Source organism: Marmota flaviventris, chromosome 3, assembly GCF_047511675.1.
Source record: "Marmota flaviventris isolate mMarFla1 chromosome 3, mMarFla1.hap1, whole genome shotgun sequence".
NCBI classification, from domain to species: domain Eukaryota; kingdom Metazoa; phylum Chordata; class Mammalia; order Rodentia; family Sciuridae; genus Marmota; species Marmota flaviventris.
In genome coordinates this window covers 104,727,438-104,743,247 of record NC_092500.1, presented here as the reverse complement: position 1 = coordinate 104,743,247, position 15,810 = coordinate 104,727,438, and the positions used below count along the sequence as shown (strand labels likewise).

At 35.7% G+C, this 15,810-nt stretch overlaps 1 protein-coding gene across 7 annotated transcripts in view; it reads left to right on the top strand.

Moving 5' to 3' along the window:
* Positions 1–15,810, top strand: part of Ddhd2 (DDHD domain containing 2) — a 49,330-nt gene that overhangs the window by 11,812 nt on the left and 21,708 nt on the right. For 4 of the 7 annotated variants that reach the window (XM_027939352.2, XM_027939351.2, XM_071610210.1 and 1 more), the window contains 9 exons: positions 461–583; positions 1,986–2,081; positions 3,417–3,536; positions 3,649–3,804; positions 4,287–4,389; positions 4,534–4,704; positions 5,354–5,516; positions 12,544–12,649; positions 13,107–15,644. In XM_027939352.2, coding sequence (XP_027795153.2) covers positions 461–583; positions 1,986–2,081; positions 3,417–3,536; positions 3,649–3,804; positions 4,287–4,389; positions 4,534–4,704; positions 5,354–5,516; positions 12,544–12,625 — 1,014 coding nt within the window. In that variant the 3' untranslated portion in view covers positions 12,626–12,649; positions 13,107–15,644. Of the gene's footprint in view, positions 1–460; positions 584–1,985; positions 2,082–3,416; positions 3,537–3,648; positions 3,805–4,286; positions 4,390–4,533; positions 4,705–5,353; positions 5,517–12,543; positions 12,650–13,106; positions 15,645–15,810 lie in introns of those variants that run through there. The other 3 variants (XR_011707115.1, XR_011707116.1, XM_071610211.1) reach the window with 3 other exon arrangements.

Here is a 15,810-nt window from a genome sequence, read left to right as displayed (position 1 = left end):
ATAGAAATTCTGTTTGAAAGCAATGGGGGTACTTATGTTTAAACATATATTTTAATTAAATTAATTCCTATGAACATGTATTATTGATATCATTGATTTGGTACTTCATATATACTATCTTGTATTTTTTCCTTTTATCTAAGTGTCCAATTCCTCCTAGAGGACCATGAGTTCTTCTTCCAGGACAAGTGCCTTGTCTTAGACTGTGTTATTTCTTAAGCTCTGTTTCCCTAATAAGAGCTCAGTAAATACTTGTTAATTGTTCATTCCCTCATTCATTTAAAAATGTATTTTCTACTGAAGTTGCAAAAACTTGGAGGTTAATTTTCATTTATATTTGCATAAGTAACTATTTAAAGTTAATATACATTACTATGGGAATTTAATATTTCAAATCACAAAATATTGTTTAAGGAAACAATGAATTTTGATAATATAAGCTTTATGATTTAATTTTTAGGGTTCAGTAAATATTGCTGTGGATCAAGGAGATGCACCAACACTAGAAGAAGATTTGAAGAAACTTCAACTCTCTGAATTCTTTAATGTCTTTGAAAAGGAGAAAGTAGATAAGGAAGCTCTGGTAAAAATAACCTTTTAAAACTTTATGCCGGGGCTGGGGATGTGGCTTAAGTGGTAGTGTGCTCGCCTGGCATGCATGTGGCCCGGGTTCGATCCTCAGCACCACATACAAACAAAGATGTTGTGTCCGCCAAAAAAACTGAAAAATAAATATTAAAAAATTCTTTAAAAAAAAAAAAACTTTATGCCAAACCATTTTCAGTATTTTTATCATCACATTTACTAAGAGTCTGCCGTTGCTTTTTAGTCATAAATACTTCGGCATCATTAAAAATGTTTTATGGGCTGGGATTGTGGCTCAGTGGTAGAGTGCTTGCCGAGCATGCGTGAGGCATTGAGTTCAATCCCAGCACCTCATAAAAATAAACAAAATACAGGTATTGTGTCCATGTACAACTAAAAAATATATTTTTAAAATGTTCTTTAGCATTGTTTATTTTTTATCATATAAAGTGGTCTTTGCTGTACAGAAGTTCAAATTTCAGTTGAGCCACATTGATATTCATTTAGCAATGGAGCAAACATTGGCACAACTTGGAGAAAACAGGAGGGCAAGAATGAACCTCTAACTGAACGTTAACTTTTGCAACTATTACTTTCTTTTACACTTTCATGATCTGTGTTACTATTTGCTTTTCTATGTTTCTGTTTTTCCCACTTTGGTTGTGCTTTTTTCTAGTTTGTGATAGACATTCATTTACTTAATAGATATTTAGTAAATGTTTACTATGATGAGTATACTCTACCAAGTACTAGAGGTAGAATGGTAATAAGACCGATATGGTTCCTGACCTCATCATGTATGTAGTTAGGAATACACATTAAATAATGACACATATAATTAATTCCAATTATGGTAGGAACTAATAAGGAAAAGTACACAGTAATATCAGAATGTATAATAAGATGAGTTAACTAAGTCTTGAGAGGGCAAAGGAAGCCCTTCCTAATAAGATGAGTGGCAGTTAAGTTGAGGTATTGATTCTGTTTTGTGTTATGCTTCTGTGTTGGCTATATTTTTTCACTTCTTGTGTCCATTAGTAGGAGTATAATCCTCAGAAATGAGACATCTAATTGAGCATGGAAATCAAGAGGGTTTTTCTATCATGAAGTCAGTAGATATTCAGCTTCTCTAGATTATTGTTTTTTAACAGTAGCAAAATGTTATCTCTTGTTATCATTGACATTTTAGTTACTGACACTTTCTATTCTTCTTTAGGTTGTTTTATGAATAAAACAGTCTTTCCTTCTTGAAGTTATTAATGATGATGTACCACAAAAAGCCACAGCAGTATAGAGCAAAGAACAACGAAGTGCCTAGATCTTATCCCTCTCAGGGAACAGGATATTTAATTGATTTTATTTTGCCTAGAAATAAAAAGTACTTGGTTTTCTATGCCTAGGCTTTATGTACAGACAAAGATCTTCAGGAAATGGGAATTCCCTTAGGACCAAGAAAGAAGATACTAAACTATTTCAGGACCAGAAAAAATTCAGTGGTATGTGCCCAACATAGCTCATTGGCCTAAGCAGTTCTTTTGACATCTATGGTGTATCCTTAAGCTTTATGAGATATTTACTCTGAGGAGCTAAACAGTTTTTCTTTTCTTTTTTTTGAGATGGGGTCCAGGTGTGTTGCCCAGGCTGACCTAAAACTCCTGGGCTCGGGAGAGCCTCGAATCTAAGCCTCTTGAGTAGCCGGGACAATAGGGGCACACCACATGCCTGGCTAGCTAGGCAGATTTTGTTTTTTTTGAGGACAGGGTCTCACTATATTGCCCAGGCTGGTCTTGATTGGTGAGCCTCCTGCCTTGGCCTTTACCAGTACCTGGGATTACAGGCACATGACAAAGTGCCTGGTTTAGCTAAGCACTTTTGATAATTGATCTTTGGGTCTTCTTTTTGAAAATAAACACATTTTCTTTATCCAGAGCCTTAAAAATGTTATTAGCCTGGGGAGTCTTACCTCCCCAGGATTACTCCTGCTTTCTGAAGAACCAGCTTTATTGAGATAAAATTCATGTCACATATCATAAACGTCACCATTTTAGAGTGTGTGGTTCAGTAGTTTTTAGTATATTCACAAGAGTTTTGTAGTCATGAGCACTAATTCCGGAACATTTCCATCACCTTTAGAAGAAAGCTCATACCCATTTACAGTTACTCCTTATTCCCTTCTGTCCCAGCTTCTATCAACCATTAATCTATTTCTGTCTCTCTGGATTTGCTTATTTTAGATATTCCATATAAGAGGAATCATATAATATGTGACCTTTTGTGATTGATCTGTTTCATTTAACATAATGTTCTTAAAGATTATCCCTGTTGTAACAGTTCCACATTGTTTTTTTCTGGCCATTGTATTTGTTTCCATAGTTTAGTAGTTAACTCTTTTCCAAATTTTTAGCAGATGGCTCAGTTCCTTTTTTTAAGACCCAATTCTTGGTTCAGTATTTATTATGTTCTGTACCAGTATGACATCTTGTCACAGAAGGTCATAGAACTCCTTAGCAATCCTTGACATTTCTTGCCACAATACTTTGCTGTTGTTTTTTCTAATAACAGGTGCATACATTTTCAGCTGCTGTCCAAAGGACTTTATATCCTCCATCATTTTAGAGCACACAGGGATGTTAAATTATAATTAAGGCAACTACTGTTGCTAGTGGTGTTATCTTTTTTTTTTTTTTTTTTTTTTGAGGGCTTCTTCCTAGAATTATTGGCTACCATTTAAAGACGTTCCCAAGTATCCTTTCAAGCCAGTAGAAACCTGTATAATCATTTGATTATTTTTACTGTATAGTAGCTCTACCTAACAATTGTCTGTTCTTTAGGGTATTAATAGACAAACCACACAGTCAGCTTCAGCAGTGAATATCTCCAAAGAATCTGAATTCTGCGGTAGTATTGATGATACTAGAAATGATGAATATCTAGATGTTGGCATTGGGCAGGTAACAATACTAATTCTGTTTGATTGTTTTTTTTTTACTGCTTCTATTGGTTTGGTAGGAACAGATGTAATTTTTGTTATTAGTGAGAGATGCTTCTATTTGCTCTTTCCAGGTGTCCGTAAAATATCCCCGGCTCATCTATAAACCAGAAATATTCTTTGCCTTTGGATCTCCCATTGGAATGTTCCTTACTGTTCGAGGACTAAAAAGAATTGATCCCAATTATAAATTTCCAACATGCAAAGGTTTCTTCAATATTTACCATCCTGTAAGCATCCTACAGTTACTGTGGTTTTACCTGAACTTGAGGGCTTATTGATGAAGAACATGTGACTTTGTATTGTATTGATTTGTTTTTTTTCTATACCATTGTGTAGTAATGAGAATTTATTATAATAGTATTAATCTGGAAGTGGTTGGTCAGAACAACTGTACCTTTTTAAGAAATTAAGTGAACTTATAATTTTTTAAAAAATTTATTTGTGGGCTCAGTGGCAGAGTGCTTGCCTAGCATGCGTGAGGCACTGGGTTCAATCCTCAACACCACATAACAATAAACAAATAAAGTAAAGGAATTCTGTCCATCTAAAACTACAAAAAAAATTTTTTAAAAATTTATTTGTGGTACTAGGGATTGAACATAGGGCTGCACACATGCTAGGCAAGCACTTGAACTTATACTTGCCTAGGATACAGCTTCTCAGACTGTCTTTAGCACAGATAAGTATAGCTATTATTTTTCCTATGTAGTTTGATCCTGTGGCTTATAGGATTGAACCAATGGTGGTCCCAGGAATGGAATTTGAACCAATGCTGATCCCACATCATAAAGGCAGGAAACGGATGCACTTAGGTAAGTTTGTGTATAGAACTTGATAATTCTAGACCTCCAGCCAGCACAAACTAAATGGACCTCATTCATCATTCAGTCTTTTTTGTTGTGTTATAACCTAAGTCTTTTAAAACATTCAACATTCTTTATTCATAAACGTTTCAGAATTGAGAGAGGGCTTGACCAGGATGAGTATGGACCTTAAGAACAACTTGCTAGGTTCACTGCGGATGGCTTGGAAATCTTTCACCAGAGCTCCATATCCTGCCTTACAAGCTTCAGAAACTGCAGAAGAAACTGAAGCAGAACCTGAATCAAGTTTGGAGAAGTCCAGTGGTCAGTCACACTGTACACATTGATTATCAGCATCAGGCCAAATAAGGGAAAACTCCATGATGTGGAGTTCTTATTTTCCAAGGGCCTTCTTTTGTTTTGTATTGTGTACTATTGAGTCCTAATTGGCTTTCATCTCCGCTAACCTTTTCTGTTATACTAATTGCCACAAATTGGAAAAACATTGTATATAAGGGAAAATGTCCAGAGAAGCTATTAACTAGGCTTGAAAACATTCCTCAATTTGAAACTATGGAAATGATGTTATGAGCCTACTTTGGTACCTTGCTTTTACTGGAGGAATATTCATATTTGTGGGTCAGTTTCAATTTCATTGCTGGGAATGAGTTAGGATACTCAGTTTTACTCTTAGCTTTCAGTTTTCTAAAGAGCAATATCCTTGTTTGCATTTAGTTATAAACTTAAGGCAAGTTACTTAACTGTTGAAGGTACATTAATGTGATGTGATGAGCAAAAGAAAAGGGATTGGGCAAAATTTGTGTGACTGGAGGAGAATCTTTTAAGGAGATTGAGAGGAAGAATATGGAAAATTGCTCTCTGAATAGAGAGTAGCTCATATGAAAGGAAGTAACAGGACAACCCTAGAGGTTTGAAAGCTCTTTGGTATTTATGATAGCTCTTTCATATCCAGATGTTAATGCGGATGAGACCTCTGCAGCAGTTAAAGAAGAAGTCCCTCCCATCAATGTAGGAAAGCTGAATGGAGGCCAACGCATTGACTATGTGCTACAGGAGAAACCTATTGAAAGTTTTAATGAATACTTATTTGCTTTACAAAGCCATCTGTGCTACTGGTGAGTGTTGTTTTTGTTTCTGTTTTTTGTTTGTCTAATTGTTTCACACATATTTGACAGATGTCGAAAAAGGAGGATAGGCCTGTGTACATTTGGGATTAGAATGATTTCTCACTTAAAACAATTACAAAATAGCATTGTCATATCATTTCAGGAAATCTCATTGAAACACTTTGTGATATTGTTTTGCAATTTCCATAGACCATGAAATTAATGATGCTAGCAATCATTAATTCAGGTAGCTTGGTCTTAAAATTAAATCTTCTTTGACCATTTAGATGCATAAAAATGAATTGGAACAAATATAGTACGGTTGCTGAATGTATTTGGAGAAACCCATTTGGAAATATTTACAGTAGCTAGATCAGAATTAATCATTATTAAATGTAATTAATTACTGAGTGGATTATAGAACAAATTAATGTTGCTTATTGACTTCATATAGTATAACGCAGTGCAACTTAATCACTGAAAAAAACTGAAGAAAAAATAAAGCTCGCTTGGTGTGATGGTACACACTTGTATTCTCAGCTACTCAGGAGGCTGAGGCAGGAAGATCAACTATAAGTTCAAAGCCAGCCTGTGGAATTTAATGGAATTTTATCACAAAAAATAAAAAGGGCTAGGAATGTAGCTCAGTAGTAGAGCACTTGCCTAGCCAAAAAAAAAAAAGCTGGGAAAATAAGATGGGTCATGGATAAGTGTTTTTAAAAATGCAAGCTTTATTGTTTTTTTAAAAAAATTTTTTTCTTTTAATAATTTTTTAGTTGTCAATAGACCTTTATTTTATGTATTTATATGTGATGCTGAGAATTGAACCCAGGGCCTCACATGTGCTAGGCAAGCACTATACCACTGAGCCACAACCCCAGCCTGCAAGCTTTATTCTTCTAAAATGAATTTTTCTTTTCTTTTTGGTACCAGGGATTGAACCCAGGGGCACTTAACCACTGAGCCACATCCCTAGCCCACTTTTAATTTTTATTTTTTTAAGACAAGGCCTTACTAAGTTGCTGAGGCTGGCTTTGAACTTGCCATCCTCTTGCCTTAGCCTCTTGAGCTGCTGGGATTACAGGCATGAGCCACCTCGCCCATCTAAAAGGAATTTTTCTATGGAATTCTGATAAAGGATAATTGCCTGATGTAATCAATATATTTTTATATGATAAATGTGACAGAAGTCATGATATAAAATCAAAATGAAATTTAGTGAAAGAAGTCTTATATGGGGCTAAAATAATGCTCTTTAAGAATGATTTCTGCTAGTCTGGCTTTTAAAATTTCGGAGTGGACAGTATATTTATATGATTTGAAATCCAAAGAAAGACAAAAAATGAAAAGTTCTTTTTCATTTTGTTCTTTGTTAATGAGTTCCCTCATGTGCAACTGTCATACTTTTCTTAAAGTTTCTTCTATCAGTCTATTTAATGCATACATAATGTGGGTGTGAATGTATGTGGACTTGTTAAAAAAAAAAAAAAAAAGGTTTCTTTATGCCCTTTTGTAATCCCTTCTTTGCCCATTCTCCAGGGAACCGTTAGTCTCTGTCATGTGGATTAATTTGCATGTGACTTATTTGAAATTATGCAATATATATATATTATATATATGTTAGCATAGCTTTTTTGAGATTCATGTGTAGATAAATAGTTTTTGTTGTTGTTGTTGTTTGTTTTTTGGTACTGGAGATTGAACCTAGGGGCACTTTGCCACAGAGCTATATCTCCAATTCTTTTTATTTTTCATCTTAATGAGATAGGGTCTCATTAAGTTGCAGAAACTGGCTCTCAATTTGGGATCCTCCTGCTATGTTCAGCTTCCCAAATCACTAGGGTTATAGGTGGGTGTGACCACATTCAGCTTATTTATTCCTTTTTATTGCTAAGTAGTGTTTCATTATATTGATAGACCACAATTTATCTCTTCATCTGTTAATGGACATTTGGGTTGTTTCCAATTTTTGGCTATTAAAAAAAAAACTGGTAGGAGCATTTATATAAAAAACTTGGTATGGACATTTCCTTCCTCCCGACCTTCCTTCTTCCCTTCTTCCTGGTTCCTTCCCTTCTTTCTTTCTTGGGATTGAACCCAGTAGTGCGTTACCACTGAGCTACATCACTAGTCTTTTTTTTTTTTAAATATATATTTTTTTTAAGGTGTAGATGGATACAACACAATGCCTTTATTTTTATGTGGTGCTGAGGATCGAACCCAGGTCCCGCCGGTGCTCTACCGAGCGTTCTACCGCTGAGCCACAATCCCAGCCCCCCTAGTCCTTTTTATTTTAAGATAGAGTCTAAGTCACTGAGGCTGATCTCAAACCCTGCCTTAGCCTCTCAAGTCACTAGAATTGTAGGCATATATCATCATGCCTATCTCATATTTTTTAATTTTCTTGGGTAAATACCTAGGAGTGGAATGGCTAGGTGTCATATGGAAGAGTATTTTCAAAAGAAACTTTCAAACTGAATTGTTATGGTAGTTGATATTCTCATCAGAGTTCTAGTTGCTCCATATCCTCTAAAACTCCTTTCTTTTTTTGGTACTGGGGGTTGAACCCAGGGGCACTAAACCACTTAGCCATATCCCCAGACCTTTTTTGTATATTTAGAGATAGGGTCTCACTGAGTTGTTTAGGGCCTTGCTAAGCTGCTGAGGTGGCTTTGAATTTGTGATTCTCCTGCCTTTGCCTCCCCATCTGCTGGGATTACAGGTGTGTGCCACCACAGAACAACTCTCTCTTTTTTTTTTTTTTTTAAATTTGTTTTGCAGTTGTAGATGGACAGACTGCCTTTATTTTATTTATTTATTTTTATGTGGTGCTGAGGATCGAACCCAGTGCCTCAAATGTGCTAGGCAAGCGCTCCACCACTGAGCCATAGCCCCAGCCCCCACACAACTCTTGATGATAAAGTTTCTTAGCTATTCTGGAGTGTTTTCATATATTTATTTGAAATATATGTCTTTGATGAAATGTTTCTTTAGATCTTTTGCCCATTTAAAAAATTTTGTGCTTTTTAAAATTGCAAGAGTTCGTTCTTATTTTAGTTACCAGTTCTTTTCATATTTTTAAAAAAAATTATTTAATTTTTTTGGTCCTGTGGGTTTAACCCAGGAGCACTTAACCAGTGAGCTACATCCCCAGCCCTTTATATTTATTTTTTAAGTTTTGAGACAGGGTCTTGCTAAGTTGCTTAGGGCCTCACTAAGTTGCTGAGGCTGGCCTCAAACTTGTGATCCTCTTGCCTCAGCCTCCCTAGTCACTGGGATTGTGGATGTGTGCCACTGTGCCTGGCTCACGTTTTTTTTTTTTTAAGATATGGCTTATTTTTCTGTCATTGTACTTTAAAGAGAAGGAAGTTTTTGATTCTGATTAAGTCTAAATGATTGACAGACACTTGTGCCTTTTGGATATATTTAAGAAATCTCTGCTGAATCTAAAGTCATTAAGATTTCTCCTCTGTACTACTATTGTATTGTTTCAGCTCTTATGTTTAGGTCTGTGATCCATTTTGATCAAGTTAATTTTTGAATATGGTGGAAAATAAGGATACAGGTTTATTGTTTCTCATGTAGGTCTTTGGTTCTAGCACCATTGTTGAAAAGTTTATCTAGTTGGAATAACTTTAGAATTTCCTTGGTACTACATTGTAAGTCAGTTGATACACACACACACATCTGGACTCTGTGCCATTGATTTCTTTATCTTTATGTCAATAGTACAGTCTTAATCACTGTGGCTTTATAGGTCTTTAAATCACGTAGCATGAGTTTTCTAGCTTTTTTTTTTTTTGAAGTGAAAGTTATTTGGTTATTGTAGGTTCATTTCATTTCCATATGTTTTAGAATCAGCTTGTTTTCTTTTCTTTTTTTTTCCGTGCTGGAATCGAACCCAGGGCCTCACGTGTGCTTGACAAACATTGTGTGAACTATGGAGCTACCTCCCCAGCTTGTTAATTTCTATTAAGAAATTTGTTAGGACCTTGTGATTGCTTTTTGTCTATAGGTCACTTTGGATAACATTTTATCTATAGAGAATTGACATTTTAATATGGGATCTTCTGAGCTGTGAAGTTGTATCTCTCAATTTTTTTAGGTCATCTTTAATTTCTGTCAACAGTGTTTTATAGTTTTCACTTTTTATACTATGCACACTAGAGTTTCAAATTATTCCTTTATCATTAATAATCTAGGGCTTTTTTTTTTTTTTCGGTACTGCTAATTGAACCCAGTGTACTTTACCACTGAGCTATATCCCCAGTCTTTTTATTGTTAATTTTTTTAAAAAATATTATTTTAGTTATACATGGGCACAATATCTTTATTTTGTTTATTTATTTTTATGTGGTGCTGAGGATCGAACCCAGGGTCTCACATATGAGAGGCAAGTGCTCTACTGCTGAGCCACAACCCCAGCCCCTTTATTGTTAATTTTGAGACAGGGTCTCACTAAGTTGCTTAGGGCCTCACTATGTTGCTGAGGTTTGCCTTGACCTTGAGGTCCTCCTGCCTTAGCTTCCTGAGTTGCTAGGATTACAATCATGTACCACCATGCTTGGCTTTGAGCATATTGACATATATTTAAGGGCCTTTTAAGTTTCCTTTTCTAGGAGTTGTCTGTACCTTTTACTCCCTTTATATAGAAATGTTGATTTTTTTGGTATTGATTAGTCTGCTATATGAGTTGCAAATACTATTTTCCCAGTTTGTCTTGTGACATTGTGTGTGTAAGTTTTTTTTTGGGGGGGGTACTTAAAGATTGAATTCAGGGGCATTTTAACCACTGAGACACATCCCTAGCCCTATTTTATTTAGAGACAGGGTCTCAATGAGTTCCTTAGTGCCTCAGCAAAGGTGAGGTGGCTTTGAACTCACAAAATTCTCCTGCCTCAGCCTCCTGAGCTGTTGGGATTATAGGCGTGTGCCACCATGCCCTCTCTAGATTGGTTCTGATAAGCAGAAATTTTTAATTTTTTGTTGTCAGATTTGTTAATTTTTGCTTTTTGGCTTCTTGAATTTGTGTTATAACTTAGAAAGACCTTGCTTTCCAAAAAAAAAAAAAAAGTCCTTATTGCAGTTTATTCAAATGTTTTCATTTTTTACAAGCAAATCTTTGATTAACTTCACATTCATCCCAATGTAGTGTGAGGATAGACCCAGGTCATTTTTCTTTCCAGTTGTCTCGATAATAGATTTGAGATTCTAACTTTATTAAATTTTTATAAATGGGACTATTTCTGAACTTTCTATTCTTTTTGATCTGTTTATGCACAGTTTTAATATCTGATACAGCTTATTACCTCTTGTTGGTGTAAGCATTTTTAAATTGGATCTGTGTATGGGGTTTATGGAGGGATGAGGGTAGTCTATAAATCCAATAAAATTTTATAATATATATTTATTTTATATATTATATATTTAATAATGTTTATATTTAATTTATATAATATATAAATCCAATAAAATTCTATTTGTAATTTTGACTGTATATGAACCCCAAAAAGAGGTTGGAGATGTAGGGATATATTCAGTGATAGAGCACTTGCCTAACATGCATGAGGCCCTGGCTGCAATCCCCAGAACTACAAAAGAAAACAAACAAAAAAGGATAACATGAACAATTGCCTTAAGGATATAAGGGTCAAACATTCTTATGTATTTGTGTTTCATTTTTTGAGTTATGTATTCCTTTGAGAATATAATGAATTTCTTCCCAGGAAACACCACATATTCATACACAGTCAAAATAACAATTAATAATGGCAGCGCTTGACTGGTCCAGATCCATGTCCTGCGAGGTGCTCACCTCCACAGGTTCTTGGGTTCTTTAGAGCCTCCACTTCCTATCTTCCCCTCTCCTCAGTCATCCTTGGAACACAGCTTCCTCTCAGGTATCTTCTCCAGGTGCTGCTCCCATGTATCAAAGGCCACATACTCACCCAGGGTGAAGCAGAAGACTCTTCTTGCTTCAGATTAACCACTTTCTTGCTTCCCTGTACCTAAGCCAATTGCCTTGATTCCAGCTTCTTGTCACTTGCCTATGTTGGCCATGGAGAGCTGGTTGGCTCTTCCCAGCCCTTGGCTGCTCTCTGAGCTATACGCACCCCCAGCTGGAGCTCTTTTCCCAAAACCACTGTGAACAAGAGAGCTTCAGACTGCTACTTTGCCTGCCTCCCAGCAGCCTCCCCCCAGTACCTGCCTGTCCTGCATATGATTGAACCATATGATTGTATTGTATTTTCAAAAAAGTGAGTAAAGTTTTAATATTGGGTATTTGCTAATAAACCCCACTATTATGAATGATTATAATGCACCAATAAAAAATACTGCTCTAATTTTTTTTTTTTTTAAAGTAAGGGTGACAAGCCAGGCACTGTGGGACATACCTCCAATGACTCAGGAGGCTGCCTTAGCAAGACCCTGCCATAAAATCAAAAAATAAAAGGGACTGGAGGGTATAGCTCAGGGATAGAGCACCCCTGGGTTCAATCCCTACTACCCCCAAAATTAAAAAAAGTAATAAAGTGAAGGTGATAAACTGGATGGCTCTTCAGTATGGTCTCAAGAGTGAACTTTGTGGAAAGGTATAGTTCTTGGTCATTTAATAGCTTTGTGTGTGTTCTGCAGTCTGGGGCTTAAGCCCTGAGCTTTGTGCCTGCTAGGCAAGTGCTTTTTGACTGAGTTATACCTTAGCTTTTTGTATTTCTAAACACGATACTAGACCATCTTCCAAACCACTGCCACTTCTGAGTCTCATTGTTTTTTTGCAATAGTAAAAAATGAACTTGAAAGATGTTTATGTGGGGAAGCTGGGTTGTGGCTCAGTGGTAGAGTGCTTGCCTAGTATGTGTGAGGCACTGCATTCAATTCTCAGCACAGCATATAAATAAATGTCTATCAACAACTAAAAAAATAATAAGAAAAAAAGATGGTTATGTGGATTAAATGAAATAATATATGTAAGGCAGTGTAGCACAAAATGTTAATTCTATCTTTTCTCAATATAGATTTTTTTCTCTGTTTACAGGGAATCTGAAGATACAGTATTGCTGGTCCTTAAAGAGATCTACCAAACCCAGGGTATCTTCCTTGATCAGCCCTTACAGTAAAAATGACCTATCTGACTGCTTAATGTAAGTTTTTGAATGTCATGTATACAGCATAATGCTTACATATTAACATTTTATAAGGAAATGTGGAGCCTCAAGGTCTTTATAAATATACCTTTCTGTTGCCTGTCCCTAAGATCTAGGCTAATTTTCATGTTTAGAGGAACTCCAGGTAAAATTCATGGAGAAAATGCACAGTAGTCCACTTAGAAGAGGATTAATGTGTATCTATTTTGCTTGAGATTTTGACCAGTGAGATCTGCTGTCTTTTATTACTTAAACTTAGAATCTTACTAGTTCTGATCATCTAAGTATCAACATGGCAACAGTTATCATTTTAATTACAGAGAGCCCATCGTGAAATTTAAAGTAATGTTTTAGTTGTGAAACTAGAAAGCCTGTACATTATACTTTGGCATCCTCTATGGTTGCCTTCCGGTTGTGACTGCATGATGACCACTTCTCCCACTCTCTCCCCTAGACGGACATTGAGGGATCCTTCCCTAGAAAACTCACCTGTTTGTTGCTGCAATTTTCTTCTCAGCTGCATCATTTCCTGCATGTTGCCTGCCACTTACCACTGGGGTCTTTGGAAGATAATCTTCCTTTTTGGAAGTGAGTGGAAAAGCAAAGGGAAGACCCTGTTACTTTTTATGTGGGCTACATATAAATACTTGCCATTCTTTCTTTATGGCTGGAGGTTGTTTGCATCAGTTACTTCTTTGATGATAGCTTATAGGTGCCACACTTGATTCCTTATTACGAGATGGTCTATGGTCTGTGTGGGGTTTGCTAGATATTTTTCTGGGGAATTATTGCTGTCTTTAGAAAATGTTCCAGTGTAGAAGAAGATTCTTGAGATATAGAGGGCATTTTGGAGATTCTACATCTCTTGGTGTTCTCGGCACCTGAAGTCTAATTCTAATTCTAAGTGGATATGGTGATGGGTAATTTTTTTTTTTTTTCCACCAGCATTTCCTTCCTGTGTGAACTGTATGAACGAAGATTGGAATGTTGTTTAATAAGAGTATTGTTTACTCTCTTAACAACTGAATAGATGAACTTATTGCTAGGAATCTATAATGCTGTCTGTTGTTTTTATAACCCAGTTGAGCTGCTATAAGTTTAAAGTGGACAACTGAGTTCACACTAGGTACATATTTATTTTTTTATTTTAATTTCTGTGATACTGGGGATTGAACCTGGGGCCTTGCACATGCTAGACAAAAGATCTACCACTGAGATACATCTCCAGCCCTAGGTATATCTTTATAAAACAAAGATGTTATATATATTGTAGACTTGCTCTTTTGTACTATACTTTAAACTGAGGAAGTCTAGATGAGGTTTGATTTAGTTATTTGACAATGACAGCTTCTATTCTTATATACATATATTTTTTTCTATTCTTATATTGAGGGTAAAGTTATGAAAGCTGACAAACCTGAAATTACATAGCATTTTCAGGCTGCTCAGGTTATAAATAGTATCTTTAGTGGTGCCTTCGTGGTGAAACAGAATTTAAAGTCATCTGCCACTTCTACTTGGTTGAAAGTGATACTGTGATGTCCTTTTAAAAAACATTTTGTAAACATCACTGCGTTCTTAAGTATCCTAATCCAGAATACTTATTTAAAAGGCTCTTGGTTGGGGGTGGTGGCACACACCTATAATTTCAGTGACTTAGGAGGCCGAAGCAGCTGGATTGCAAGTTTGAGGCCAGCCTTAGCAACTTTATTGAGGCCCTAAGCAATTTAGCAAGATCCTGACTTAAGATAAAAAAGTAAAAGGATTGGGGATGTAGCTCAGTGGTTAAGAGCCTCTGGTTTCTCTCCCTGGTACCAAAACTTAAAAAATATTTAAAATAAGACTCTTGGCATAGACAGTGTTAGCTGAGCACATAGGTTTGAGGAGCAGCCACTGCAGTCACTCTAAGTTGAGTCTGGAACATGCAAAGTGAGATTTATCTTGAAGAACACAGGTGTGACTATAGACTAATATTTTTGTAAGCATCTACTCACTGCATTTTTTTAAGGTATTTTCTTCCCCATTAGTCAGCATTTGCCATTTTCATTTCTTTTTGATAGTCCTTTATGTTTCCTCTCAGGTTTTCACAGGCCCTTATTTATTGAGTGGCAGAGGAAGGCAAGCCATGTTTTGTTTTTTATAATTTTTTTTTGTAAATATATCATGACATCCAAAGCACTGGTATTAAATATTCCCTGATACCATCCCTAAGACAGTAGTGGTTTTTATCCTTTTCTGAACAGAAAAGGAAAAAGGTTAATACTGTCATTATGGAGGTATAGAGGCAAAGGTGGGGTAGAAGTCAAACCTCGTCAGCATCATCGGCTTATGGACTATAATACTGAATAAGCTACAAAGAAGTTTCAGATACATGGACTACTTTTATTTTCTTTATCACATAAACTGAGTAAGAGTTATTGAGTTTTAACTAGCATTCACTATATATTAAAAGGTAGGCTTTTATTAAGTTACTATCTGCAAATGTTTACTCCTCACATTAGCAGAATAGGTACTCTTTTTTTTTAAAAGAGTAAACCAAAGGACAACCAAGTGAGAGTCGCTGTAACCAAAGATGGACGGCACAATCCTGGAGAGCTAGATAAACCACTATATTAAGAAATGCTTTTCTTTGGGTGGCAAGCTGTAGGTAACTATAAAAGACCTTTATATCTCATCCATCCACCTATGGTATTATGGCTGTATTACACAAGGTCATAAGCTTGACTGAAATACTTTAGTCTTACATTATTTGCACTGCTTCATTTGTATCATGTACAATCTCTTCACCAAGCCTACTTTTAAACTCTAGTAAAACATCATTTTGTACATATTTCTAGCTGCAAAATTAGTATTGCTTCTCAGTTAAAGAGATTATTTGCATGGAAACAACAGCATTATTAGCTTTCTAATATTTTGCACTTTTGAAATGTTTGGTTTTTTATGTGATTAAAACTTTAAGTACTGAAATAAAACTGTATTGACCAGTTGCCTACTTTTACATGGCTTCATCTATCACAGAGAAAATCAATACATTAACTATTTTCTCTTCCCATATGTATTACTAAAATAAGTTTAAAAAATAAACATTTGGGGCAAAGAACTGATATTTATTTAAGTTCTTTCTCCTTGACCAGTGTTTTCATTGTCATAGGCAGATA